Raw genomic sequence first — 12,958 nt, forward strand, 5'->3', positions numbered from 1 at the left:
TGGGGGAGCATTTTTGGAATAAGAAGTGACAAGTATACCATAAACTAAGTGATAATAAGCACTGGCAGAGATAAAAGAAAGGGGAAGAATTGCAAGAATGTGACACTGCAGGTCGCTGATCCATTATGTTCCATGTTCATTTACGTTTAAGCATTGGAGGAGTGCAAGGGGCAAAAGAAAGAGATCCATTGAATGGGTAATGTATCCATTACAATGGCCATGGAGATCTTATCTTATTGCACCCTATAAGAGAATACGTCGCGTGGAGAGGAGTAGCTGCATAAAAGAGATGCATAATACAGATAGAGTGGTAAGATCAGTATATGTATGTATGTATGTGCTTCCCTACTGTGTATATTGTAGACAGAGAGAAAGGACGCAACATCCATTGTGCGATTATGCGTGCAATAAAGGGGCGTGCTTTATTTGTCTTTTGACTTTTTACAGACCCCCAATTTCACATACTTAGGAGACGTATTTACCATTGAGAGATAACCGATTTCTCGGGAATGGGGTACAAGACCAATTTGGGGAAAGGACAAGCGAGCTAAAGCAGGGTAGGGGTAATTGAACGATAGCTGCTCGCGCGCTCAATAAGGGAGACTTTATAAAATACGCTCACCCCAATCTCGGAAATGATGCAACCAAGTTAAGACTCAACGTGGGTATTTAGCATTACTTGTCATCGCCATGCACATCTACCATGCGTGCGGTCCCTGCGTCGTTCAAAATGGGTTAAGCTCATTCACCTATCTCCGTCAATTTGCTCTCCCTCCAGAATCCAAACACACACATACACACACACGAATAGTGACAGAAACGAAAAAAACTGAAAGCCATTTTAAGCGACAAAAAAATTATAATCTCTAAGCGTGTGCTCTTTCAAGAGCGTCATCTACATCTTTGCCTTGAACAAACACCTTGGAACATTTGGCCATTGTGCTTGAGGCACGAGAGATGGCATCGGTTTGATAAAAGTTCTTGATGACAGAAGACAAAACTTCACCAGAGGGCTTGACACCGGACTTCTTCAATGAGCCGAGACCGAGTTCATGCATGCTGGGAGTTTCAACAACGTCGTATCGAGTAAGAGCAGGTGAGATTTCAGAGAGACGAGCTCTGACAGCTGGGAGGTCATCATAAGGCAAAGTCTTGCCAGTCAATTCGGAAAGTGCACGAATAATCTTCCAATCTTCACGGGCAGCTGCGGGAGGATTGACACCAGCACGGGTGATTTGTGTACGGCCTTCGGTGTTCATGTAACTATGGGAAGTGAAGAAATCATACATTAGTATTCAAATAAAAAAGATAGTTGATAGTGACAGAGTTGGGGGCTTTACAAAGGGAGCAAGCAAATGGTAAAAAAAAACTTACGTGGCGTTCTTTTCAGTGAAGGCTGAACCAGGAAGAATGACATCGGCATATTGAGCACCAACGTCACCATGATGACCCTGGTAGACAACGAAAGCATCCTTTGGAATATCAGCAGCATTGATCTCATCAGCGTTCAAGAGGTACAAGAACTTGGCAGGTGTCGATGCGGCCTCCTTGGATGAGGGAACAAAGCCAAGCTCATATGCAGCGGTTCTGCTGGCAGCCTACAATAAAGAAAACACATACAATCCCTTGATGAGTACTCCTTGTTGCCATTGTTTTCCCTTGCCAAGTGATCAACATATCTCCTTTTTCCCTTTTCCCATCCTTGACTATTACTTACACGCTGCAAGACGTTGAAACCGTTCCATTCATCTTGGAAGATGGTGTTCTTGTGCTTCTCAGCAAGCTCTGAAACCTTGGAGAGAACGTATTCGCCATCCTTGCTGTTTTCAACAACACCAGAGCCAACAATGATCATGGGGCGCTTAGCTTCAGCGAGACGCTTGGAGAAAGGATGCGAGCCATCCAAGAGAGATTCAATAGACTTGGCATCGTTACCAATGTGGGCATAGTCATAAGTGAGGTCGGCAGCTTCACCAATGAAACCAAAGTCTTGATTGTTGTGGAGGTAAGCCTTACGAAGACGAGTGTTGAGGATGGGAGCTTCGTGACGAGGGTTGGTGCCAACAAGCAAAACGACATCGGCTTCTTCAACACCAGCAATAGTCGAGTTCAAGACATAGTTGGAACGGAAATCAGCATTGATAGCGAGGGGCTTGGAGCCGTTGGGAGCATCAATAGCCAAGTTTTCAGAGCCGATGCGGTTGAACAAATCCTTCAAAGCGACCATAGATTCGGCATCAGCCAAGTGACCAGCGATAGCCTTAGCGCTGTTGCCTTCAGCCTTGCTCAATTCTTGGCTAACACGTTCAAGAGCCTTTTCCCAAGAAGCAGGAATGAAACGATCACCATCACGCATCAAAGGAGTGGTAAGACGTTGAACCTTAAGACCATCATAGAAGAAACGAGTCTTGTCAGAAATCCATTCCTCATTGATCTCATCGTTCATGCGGGGCAAGATACGCATAACTTCCACACCACGAGTATCCAAGCGAATGTTGCTGCCAATGGCATCCGATACATCAATAGTCTCATACTTCTTGAGTTCCCAAGGACGAGCCTTCATTTGATAGGGCTTGGAGGTCAAGGCACCAACAGGGCACAAATCAATGACGTTGCCGGACATTTCAGAGTCGATGGTGCGTTCAATATAGGTGCCGATTTGCATATCATTGCCACGACCGCTTGTACCAAGTTCAGGGGCACCAGCAACTTCATTGGCGAAACGAACACAACGAGTGCATTGAATACAACGAGTCATCTCAGTCTTGATCAAGGGGCCAAAGTTCTTGTCCTCAACAGCACGCTTGCCACGGGGTTCATGGAAACGGCCACGGTCACTACCATAACGCATGCTTTGATCTTGAAGATCACATTCACCACCCTGGTCACAAATGGGACAATCAAGAGGATGGTTGTACAGCAGGAATTCCATAACACCTTCACGAGCCTTGTGTACCATGGGAGTATCAGTCTTGATCTTCATGCCAGGCATTACAGGGTATGCACACGATGCGACAGGCTTAGGAGCACGTTCCACCTCAACCAAACACATACGGCAGTTACCAGCAACGGCAAGGCGGTCTATGATGTATTATTAATCACCCCCACTTTTGATATAAACACAATGCTCGAGGATACATACCGTGATAACAGAAACGAGGAATCTACACGAGTTGAATGGATGATGAGTAAGCTGAAGAAGAAGAACAACTTGCGCGCGTGTTTATGTATATGAAAAATGACACTCACATCCTTTCCTGCAGCCTCACAAGCTTGGATAACTGCAGAGCCGGCTTCGATTTGAACGGGAGTTCCATCGACGAAAACTTCAACTTGCTCACGGCGCGTGGCGGTAGCCGAGAGTGTACGTCGTGCTACATTAAAGCTCTCGTTAATTGTACTGTTTCGAGTGGATGCTGTTACAATCGATGGTACCGTTGTTTAAAAGAGCTGAGCGAGTGCTGTTAACAGCAATGTTGTTGTGTTTAAGAACCCGCAACATGTCGTGGTGGAGTGGGGGGGGTTGATGGGATCCAACAGCAAAATGTAGAGGAGGGGGGTGGAGGTTCAACAAAAAAACAATTGAGCTGAGAGCTACAAAACAGACGATGCGGGTGACGAAATCGAGTCCGGGCCGGACTTTGCCTCTCTTTGACAATGACATCCCGACTCCCTCGTTCTACTCTCTCACGTCAAAATGGACGCTGCTTATAAAGACAATCCCACTTAACCCCCTTAGCTAAAATATGCTTATTGACAATAAAGGTACCATGGATTATCCATTGGTTCTACACCCAAACACTCTCCACAATTGAACTTTATTGAAAGCCCTCTCAATTGACATAATCAAGTATCTAAATGTCCTACGCTCATCCATCTGCATGCTATTACAAGCCGCTTTTTGTGAAAGGTGCTTGAAGAAAGCATTTCATAGCATGGTCACGTGATGGGCCATTTACATTAATAGATGCTTTCAATGACCATGATCAGAGAATTATATTACCTATCATTCAAAGAGCGGAGAGCCACAGCGAAGAATCGAGCAATGGTGGGCTTTGTCAAAGTATTCTTGATTAGAAGTTATATATGAGTCTATAAGCCACGTTGAAGCAACCACTCTTTGGATTGGGAAATTGAGTAGCGTGCTGTACATGATGGGTAATTTGGATCTCAAAAATAGGCCAACCATCTTTTGCTACCTATTTTGTTCTTTGGCAAGAAGGGTACTACTACGTAGTTCAATGAGCGGATTAAGAATACCCTCAGGAATTTATAGACTAGACAAGGCTGTCACGCTGTATTTGGCTTTGATTACGTGAATCCCTAGTGCGTCAATTATGCGGCTTGTCGTTTATTGCATTATCCACCATCTCACGCGTGATTCCTTAATGCTGATGCATATCATGTATTGCTACCACCTTGTCTACATCCACCACTTGCCATCCTTGCTCTATCCTACAGCACACGCTTAACCCCAATACTACAATCAGCATGATCCATAAGTGGTATCGATTCAATTCAATGGAGTAATAGTCGATATTATGATGATAGTCCTTAATACAGTACAAAAAAATCACAGACTACAAGATGCTTTCTCTCTATAATAGCTTGCGCAACATGATGTGTCCGAGTGAAAAAAGAAGAAGTAAAGGGGAAGGGCAAAAAAAAGGAGGAGAGGATGTGTGTGTGTGTGTGTGTGTGTTGTTTGAGATGTCGTCTTGTGTGTGAGGATGATGGGGAAAAGAAAGGGAGGATAGCTTGCTTTACATGCGCTGATTGGGTTTAGCAGCAGCACTTGCACCATCAGCACTATCAGGTTTGTAATAGTCGCTGTTGCCGCCAGCAGCAACGGGATCATACATGGCCTGTTGTTGACCAGGGCTTGATACCGCTGTGCTTCCATTCTCATAATAATAACCATGTTCATCATAATAGCCACCTTCCTGAGGATAGTAGTATTGTTGTTGATGGTGAGGTGGATATTGATAATCAGGTTGTGGTGGTCCAGTCAATTGTGGTTCATAGTAAATGCGATTGGTACCATATTCAGCGGTTGAGGGATCATAGTAGTTGCCCTGCTCATTAAGACGTGGGATCGTAGGCGATGCCATAGCAGCAGCAGCACCCGCACCTGCAGCACCTGCAGCACCAGCGGCTGCCATACCAGGAGCAACATTAGCAGCTGCCATGGGTGGTGAACGATGATGAGGAAAGTCCGTTTCAGCCAAACCAAAATCTTCAAAGTCGGCAGGGCGTTTGGGCTTGCTACGAGAAGTGCATCCACCCTTTCGGTTGATCCAAGCCAATAAACCACCAATCAATGCAAGGCCCACTGATACAGAAAATAAATGTGAGAAAAAAAAGGTAACCATAGCTACATGTTTAAATACATACCAACACCGCCAACAACACCACCAGCAATGGCACCAGTATGGTTATCATCACCACCATCATCCTTGGATGCAGCAGAAGAGGAAGCTTCATGAGATGAACTAGTTGTGCTAGAAGAGCTGCTTGAGGAATCCGATTGAGATGCGCTGCTTGAAGGTGTATCGCTGCTTTGGGTGCTAGGAGATGCTGACGAAGATGGAGATGGGTTGTTGCTGCTGCTTGGTGGTGGTTGTGCAGAAGATGAAGGTTGAACATCAGATGACGAAGGTGGTGGTGGTTGAGCAGAGCTGCTAGATGGCTGAGGTGTAGGGTTATTGCTGCTAGATGGCTCAGGAGCTGGTGTTGTCGATGGCTCAGGTTGAGCTGAAGATGAAGGTTCAGGCTTTGGGTCAGGAGAAGGTGTTGGTTCCTGGGATGATGGCTCTGGTTTTGGAGAATCTGAAGTAGGTGCTGGGTCGCTAGCTGATGGAAGAGGATCAAGTATTTGGGCGGTAACCAATGTTTGAAGCGATATGAGGGCTGCTAAAACCCAAAACGACCAAGTAATGCGCATCGTTGAAACAAAAAGTGAAAGAGGAGCAAGGAAAATCGTTCACTCATCCTTTTTTTTTACACGACTCGGTACTATAAGACCGATTTTTCTATTTTGAGCTTGGGACGAGTTAACAAAGGTCCGTCGTCACAAACGCCGATGATTGTAATTAGCCTATTACTGCCATTCTCACACTCGTGCGCCTCAAACGCTTGCTGACAAGTTTACTTGTAATTCCCCGGTACCATATAGCAAGAAGAAAAAAGTCATCTTTGTGTAAAACGGAAAAAGTAGATCTATGAAAAGAGCTTGTTGATATATGCAAACTACGTGTGTGAGTGTCCCTCGGAGTTGCATATTCTCGAAGCAAATCTTTTGCCCAAGCAAAACAAGGTCTGGCCATAAGTTAGGAGGCTCATCGGTCTTCAAGTCTCCTTTGAAATTTACAAACAGCAAAATGTGTGATGATAGAGAGCTCCTTATACGTTGCAAATACTTTATATGGGGAAGACAAAACAAGAAGCATTTCTTATCGGCGGATGTCTCCTGATTTGCTCGTCAGGTTGGTTGGCCTTTTGCCCAATTAAAACCTCTCAATAGGGTTGGCTTCACCCTTGTAAAGAGATCCCGTTCCAATAAAGTTGCTTTTTACTCTTTCAGGGACAGTCAAACCAAATCACCAACCTGTGCCACTCATACGTGTAACAATTAAAAGATGTCTCTCTTTGTGCCAAGCGTGGTGCTGCTGTGAAACCTAATGCACGGATAGGGATTTTTGTTTGGAAAAGGCGAAAATGACAAGGCCAACCCTGGCATACGTATGTGCTCACATGATTCATCAATGTCGGTAAATGCATAATACTGCATGACGTGGGTGAATGGGCGGAATAGAAGACAAGGCAAGTGATGTATGAAGGTTGATTACGTATCGAGATGACAATGAAGCCACATGTGTTATGGTTGTTACAGATACACAAAAGTAGAATCTTCTCATTTACATGTAATACAGTTATTGTCACACACACACACACACACACACACACACATACACACACACGGCTTGGATGAGCTATTTGATAGGGGCTTTGCACTTGTTTACCTAAAGAGGATATAGGTTTCTGGTTTCTGCATAAAAGCTATGCTATATAGTGCTAGCTATATCAGAGCCACTTTGCCAGCCACATCACAAGAAGGAAAAAGACGTTATGAATAGGTTGCATGTGTCGCAATGATGATGAATGATATGAAATGATTTATTCCCCATCCTTATGACAGACTACCAAACAATTGTTGATTTCCTTTCAATTGTTGCTGTGCCTGCGTAGGAGGTTGCTGTGTAGTAGATGACGATGCTGATACTGCTGTTGCAAGTGGGGGTGCTAGGGGAGGTGATGTCAAGTGTGGCGGATGAATAGGTGAATTGGAGGACATCCCTAACGGTCGATCATAGCGGACAATATAACCGTGATGTGCGTGGCTGATACATTGGAACCCACTACCAGGTGTATTGATCGCCTCATATAGCTCTTGGATGTCCACTTGCGTATCATAATACATATCACACATCATACGGTGCAGTTGTACAAGTGTATAAAATTGAGGCGGGCTCATAAAGTACTTGGCTTGAGTGATTTCATCCAACTTGTGATATGCCGTCCGTGCTCGTTCCAATACTGTACTTGTACGATCGCACTAATACAAAATGCTCAGTCAAAAGGAAAATGCAAAAAGATCAAGTAATATTCGCTTTACCAAAACATCTCCGAAAAGCTTGCCGTGTACATTATCCGATAAAGCTGTTGATGCAGTCCAGCCTAATTGCATAGGTAAGGTTCAAATAAAATAGGGTTGCTATGCTGCAAATCTTACCATTGGTCCAGCCAACGCCAGCACTTTCAAGGGAAAATCGCCTCTCTTGTAACCTGGAAGTTGCCAATTCTGGATGCATCAAAGACATGTCTAAACAATGCATATTAGAATTGACTGATAACAACAATCCATATATACATACCTCTGCCATGATCCCCAAATAGGAAATTTGAAAAGAAGGAATTCTCGGCATCACTCGTTGCCAGTGGCGACCGTTTGTTGCTACCATCATCAGCGCCGCTATTGAGCCAATGATTTCGAGAACCCATTGGGCTGCCAACTGGGCCAGCTGTAGTAGAGGGTCGTCTGCCATTGACAGGTTGTCCAATAGGTGCAATTTGTGCTCCTGGTCGTGGTGCTACAGTGCGGCCAGCATCAAACGATGAAGAAAGACGACCATGACCAATAGGTAACATCCCTCGGTCACCACCACCACCACCAAGTGGTGCATATCCTCGAGTAGGGCTTGTAGCAGGTTCACCTTGTCTTACAGGACCAATAGGTGGTGGTATGTCTCGAGCAGCAAATGGATGTGGAGGGAAAAGAGGATGAGGTGGTTGTGGCATATCCATACCAAGCGGCTTGATATCACCAGGCATTGAATGAGGAATATTGGCGATACCCGCACTAAGCAAGCTGGTACGGTTGAGTAAAGGTTGCGGAGATGATGATGATGAAGAGGAAGCAGGGGCACCAACAAGAGCATCCATCAATGTCTTTTGTCGAGCAGCTTCGTCAATAACAGGTCGCATAGGAGTTGCTGTTGTTGTTGCTGTAGCAGGTAATGGACTTGAGCTCTTTGTCGTATCAGCTTTGACATCAGCTTTTGCCTTTTCTTGTCGTAAAAGCTCTTCCTGTTGTTCTTTGGCACGTCGTCCATCCTCTTCAGCTTTTCGCTTGGCTGCAAGGGCTTCCTTCTTTTCACGCTCAAGACGCTCTCGTTCTTCACGCTCCCGTTGCTCCTTTTCCTCTTTCTCCTTTCGCTTCTTTTCTTTCTCGGCAGCGCGTTCTCGTTCTTCTTTCAAACGTCGTCGTTTATCTTCCTCCTTTCGTATACGCTCTTCTTCACGTTGTCGTCGTTCTTCTTCCTTTCGAAGTCGTTCCTGCTCACGCTTTTGCCGTTCTTCCTCAAGCTTCCTTTCGCGCTCTGCTTTTGCTGCTTCCTCCTCAGCTTTACGCTTAGCTTCCAAAGCCAATCGCTCTTCCTCCTTTTGCTTTTTCAATTGTCTAATAAATACATACATCATGCCATTAGTAATCAATGCTATAGGATACCCATAGACATTTACTTACCGCTTCTTATCCTTTTTGCGTTCCTTTTCTCTTTGCTTCTTGAGTTCACGTTCTTGTCGAAGACGATCTTCCTCCTCAAGCTCTTGAAGAAGTCGCTGTTGCCGTTCTTGAGCGACCTTTTCACGATAAGCAGCAAGTACACGTTGTTCAAACATTCGTGCAGCAAATATCTGGAACATGCGTCGTCCTTCTTCCATGCGCTGTTCTTCAGTCCTCGTGTCCTATAAACAATGACATGCATGAGTAATCACGGCTTGCATAAAGTAGTCATTGTATCCCACATACCTCTTCTTCCTCATCTTCGTAAACTTCATCGTCGTCCTCATCGACTTCATCCAAATATTCCTCAGCTTGCTCGCTGACTTCTTCTTCCTTTTGTAGTCGTCGTTCAGCCAACTTCTCCATCATGTCAAGGAACTTTCGCCCATCATTTTGAAGTAAATCGTCAGCCACTGTCAATATGCCACCTAAATCATAAAGTGAGCATACATAAAGGATATTGAAATGATGTCTTGAATCTAACCTTTGACTTGAAGACTGTTGCCAAAGCTCAAATAATCCTTATTTGATGCGGTAGTGCTGATTTGTGCTGGATAAGATGTAGAACCATCATCGCAAGAGCTGTGATCACCATCTGATATATCATCGGACTGTACAGAAGCGTCATCTTCATCTTCATCGTCTTCGTCATCTTCGTCATCGTCATAATCCTCCTCTTCATCATCTCCATCATCGTCGTCGTCATCGTCGTCGTCAAGGTGATGTGGTGGACCATAACCATTTCCAAATGCACCATTGCTGTTGTAGGCGACAGCGGTTACTGCTGCCACAGCTGCGGCTTGTTCTGGTGATGGGCCATAGATACCAGTTTGTCGTTGATGATTCGCGTACTGTTCCAATTCCTCGTAATATGCATCGTATAACACTTCCAGCTCATCCTCAATGGCCGTACTACAATAAAATTATCAGCTGACAATCCACATACACAATGCCACCACCACATGCTTACCGCTTTTTGCCACAGACCGAGCAATTGCATGTATGCTTTTGCTGTTCCTTCATCTTTTTCAAGACAGCCTCCTTTTCCACCTTGACAAGTGATCGTCGTTCATCCTCACTCAATTGTAACCAGAATTCTCGAATCTTTTGTCGTTCTTCGCTGTTGCTCATACTTGACCAAAAAGCATCTCCAGTACTTTTCGATCCACGAAGCCAATGAGGTGAAGATGAAGTAGCGGCAGCAGCGACAGCGGCAGCGGCAGCAGCACCACTTGATGGATGATCAGCTCTTGATGGTGACTTGTTTGCAGGTGATGTGGATGAGGTGGTCTTTTTCTTCTTTTTTCGCTTGGATGATGTGGACAAGTTATCATGCGTTGTTGTTGTTGTTGTTGTCGGTGGTGGAGGTGGTGGTGCATGTGCATGGTGTTGATGGTGTGTTGTTGATGGATGCTGCTGTTGTTGCTGATGATGATGTTGTTGCACGTTTGCTACAGCTGCATCCTCATCCAAGTCATTCGCCTTTTTTGTTGGCTTCTTCTTCTTCTTTGACTTGTCGGTGGTGGGGAGCGTTGTCATGTTATTATTGTTGGATACGGTGTTTGTGTTGGCAGAAGCGGTTGGCATGGTTGTCGGTTGTTTCTTGGACAGATGCATCGACTTTGTCATTTGCATAAAGATCCAGATGAAGCAGAGGTCGATCACTAGCGTGATAAAAGCAGTCGAGCAGACAAGATCGTGTATGTTGAAGGACTCGATGATGTGCGTTGTGGAAGCCGTCCGTTCTAGAGATCAGAAACAAGAAATAGCAATGAGAATACGCCCTTCATATCATACAATTAAGCTTCTTTCAGGGTATGCTGTGACTCAATGCGACTGAAAATGCCCGATCGAGTAGGGGAGAGTGCATGGGGGTATGAATGTGAAATATGTGGGTGTTGCAAGGGCTTTTTGTTGGGTGCATTGTAGCCAGGAGAAGCGCAAGAAGCAATCAACGAAAAGGACAAGTACCGGTAATAGGATGGTCAGAATCGAGTTTGCAATTGACCTGCGAGGAGAATCTTGCGACGAGTATTTGCGTGGAATCCAAAGAAGAAAAAGGCACAGGTGAGAGAGAGCTTGCGAAAAACTACGAGAACAGGAAATCCGAATCAGCTTACAAGCCCATGATTGGCTACCATTACAGCCGCTCCATGTACTGGATCCATTGATGGATGCACAAGGATAAGATACAATCTTGCTTAATCGATATTGAGATAGACCCATTTCTTGACAATAAAGTGCATGATGCAATCACTCATATCAGCACTGCTTTATAATAGCAATCGCTATGCGTAAGGGGATGGCATGATAAACCCGACACTCTTACATACGTCTTATACATCACATTTGCTTCTTACACGATAAGCAAGCTTTGATGTAATAAATAGATGCATTTGCTTGATAACAATAAGCTATGGATTGCTTAGTGGGGGTCTCACGTATTAGGAATTAGGGTGTATTTTGCTGCTATGGCAACATAAGGAATCTCATCTTTAATATCTTTCCAGATTTTTCTCATGAAACTGACACATCACAGGATTATTTGATTTGATTCCAGTTTCACGTGTCCCATAAGAGACATTTGAGCTATGATGGAAGTACTAATAAAGGCATTAGGCTCCCTTAATATACAAGCATCAACGTCTTTATACTAACGAGCGGCTCCTAATGCGAAAGCCATCTCGCTCGTAAAAATCAACACGTGTATCACGGCAACGCCACTCAAATGCATTCCATCTTCACCCTTCTCTCCCCAAAAAACAGGGTCGTTAACCAAACAATGATATTCATTGCGCCCGTACATGTCGTGTTCCTTGAATGCAATGCACAACATGGATCCTCTACATACAGCATGGCTACCATGCTTGCATACACGACATCCGGGTACTATAATAGAAAATCATGTACAACGATAGCACATGTTTATGCAACTGACCACCATCCGCATTAAAAAGGGGGGCAGCGGTTGATGATGAAGAGCAGTCATCATAGACCCCTTCTCCTCTCTTGCTCTGTGTGTGTGTGCAAAAGATAGAAAAAGAACGACTCCGTATGGCGGTGAGTGTAATGATGTGCAAGTAGTAAGTGGTTGTCGGTTCAGATCAAAATACACTGGAATTCAGGGGCGATTATAAAGCTTACATGATTTCTCTCTCTATCTAATTTCAGCACGATTCTTTTTCCTTTCCATTTTCTTTTCTTTGCCATAGTCAATTGTGTGTAGTATGTATATCAAGCAAGAGCAAAATCAGGATGTATGGATGCCAAAGGGTGGAGGTATCAAGAAAAAGGTGGTCCTCCCATCTTTTCAATCCTTGTGCAAGCCCATTGATACCTCAACCAAACCTACCACCACTACAACAACAACCGCTACTACGAGAAACCATGCACGCACTGTATCAGCCCCATTGAGAATGCCAAGCTATCAAGACAAGCAACGTCTTTCACTCGACGTGCTAGTTGATGCAATCGAGTTGGATCAAACCATGTACGAGACTTACAAGCAAGAACGCTTCAAGGCTATGGCACGTCATTCGCCTTATGATCGAAGACGTAGTCGATCTGCACCTGGTGGATCAATGACACCACGTTGGAGAACACCTATGCGTTCTTCCAATTGTTCATCCATGCAACAGTTGGCAGAGGCTATTGTGCGTCAGCATATTGAACATGCCAAGAAAAAGTAGTTGGCTCAACAATACCACCATCATCAGCGATTCAGTATATCCCCCTTTTTTCTTCAAAAAGATGTTTGCGTAGTGTCAGTCATTATTTCATTGTCCCGGCCACTTGCAGCCCATTCCCATCATTATAGCATGCATTATATTTTTA

At 44.6% G+C, this 12,958-nt stretch overlaps 4 protein-coding genes across 4 annotated transcripts; 1 reads left to right on the top strand and 3 right to left on the bottom strand.

Moving 5' to 3' along the window:
• Positions 1-866: 866 nt before the first annotated feature.
• O0I10_004499 (NADH dehydrogenase (quinone), G subunit) lies at positions 867-3,502 on the bottom strand (the record flags this gene model as incomplete). The annotated part of the gene is made up of 6 exons (XM_058484558.1): positions 867-1,263; positions 1,375-1,598; positions 1,718-3,081; positions 3,143-3,164; positions 3,250-3,374; positions 3,436-3,502. 6 exons carry the CDS (start codon positions 3,500-3,502, stop codon positions 867-869), a joined length of 2,199 nt encoding a protein of 732 aa, XP_058344819.1.
• Positions 3,503-4,763: 1,261 nt separating this feature from the next.
• On the bottom strand, positions 4,764-5,944 carry O0I10_004500 (uncharacterized protein; the record flags this gene model as incomplete). Its single annotated transcript, XM_058484559.1, has 2 exons — positions 4,764-5,332; positions 5,395-5,944. 2 exons carry the CDS (start codon positions 5,942-5,944, stop codon positions 4,764-4,766), a joined length of 1,119 nt encoding a protein of 372 aa, XP_058344820.1.
• Positions 5,945-7,189: 1,245 nt separating this feature from the next.
• Positions 7,190-10,711, bottom strand: O0I10_004501 (uncharacterized protein; the record flags this gene model as incomplete). The annotated part of the gene is made up of 8 exons (XM_058484560.1): positions 7,190-7,615; positions 7,676-7,737; positions 7,793-7,882; positions 7,935-9,019; positions 9,086-9,306; positions 9,371-9,552; positions 9,609-10,036; positions 10,095-10,711. The coding sequence occupies 8 exons, from the start codon at positions 10,709-10,711 to the stop codon at positions 7,190-7,192; spliced, it is 3,111 nt and encodes a 1,036-aa protein (XP_058344821.1).
• Positions 10,712-12,351: 1,640 nt separating this feature from the next.
• Positions 12,352-12,813, top strand: O0I10_004502 (uncharacterized protein; the record flags this gene model as incomplete). Its single annotated transcript, XM_058484561.1, has 1 exon — positions 12,352-12,813. One exon carries the CDS (start codon positions 12,352-12,354, stop codon positions 12,811-12,813), a length of 462 nt encoding a protein of 153 aa, XP_058344822.1.
• Positions 12,814-12,958: the final 145 nt, after the last annotated feature.

This window comes from Lichtheimia ornata, assembly GCF_029851405.1.
Source record: "Lichtheimia ornata isolate CBS 291.66 chromosome Unknown scaffold00016, whole genome shotgun sequence".
In the NCBI taxonomy this organism is placed as follows: domain Eukaryota; kingdom Fungi; phylum Mucoromycota; class Mucoromycetes; order Mucorales; family Lichtheimiaceae; genus Lichtheimia; species Lichtheimia ornata.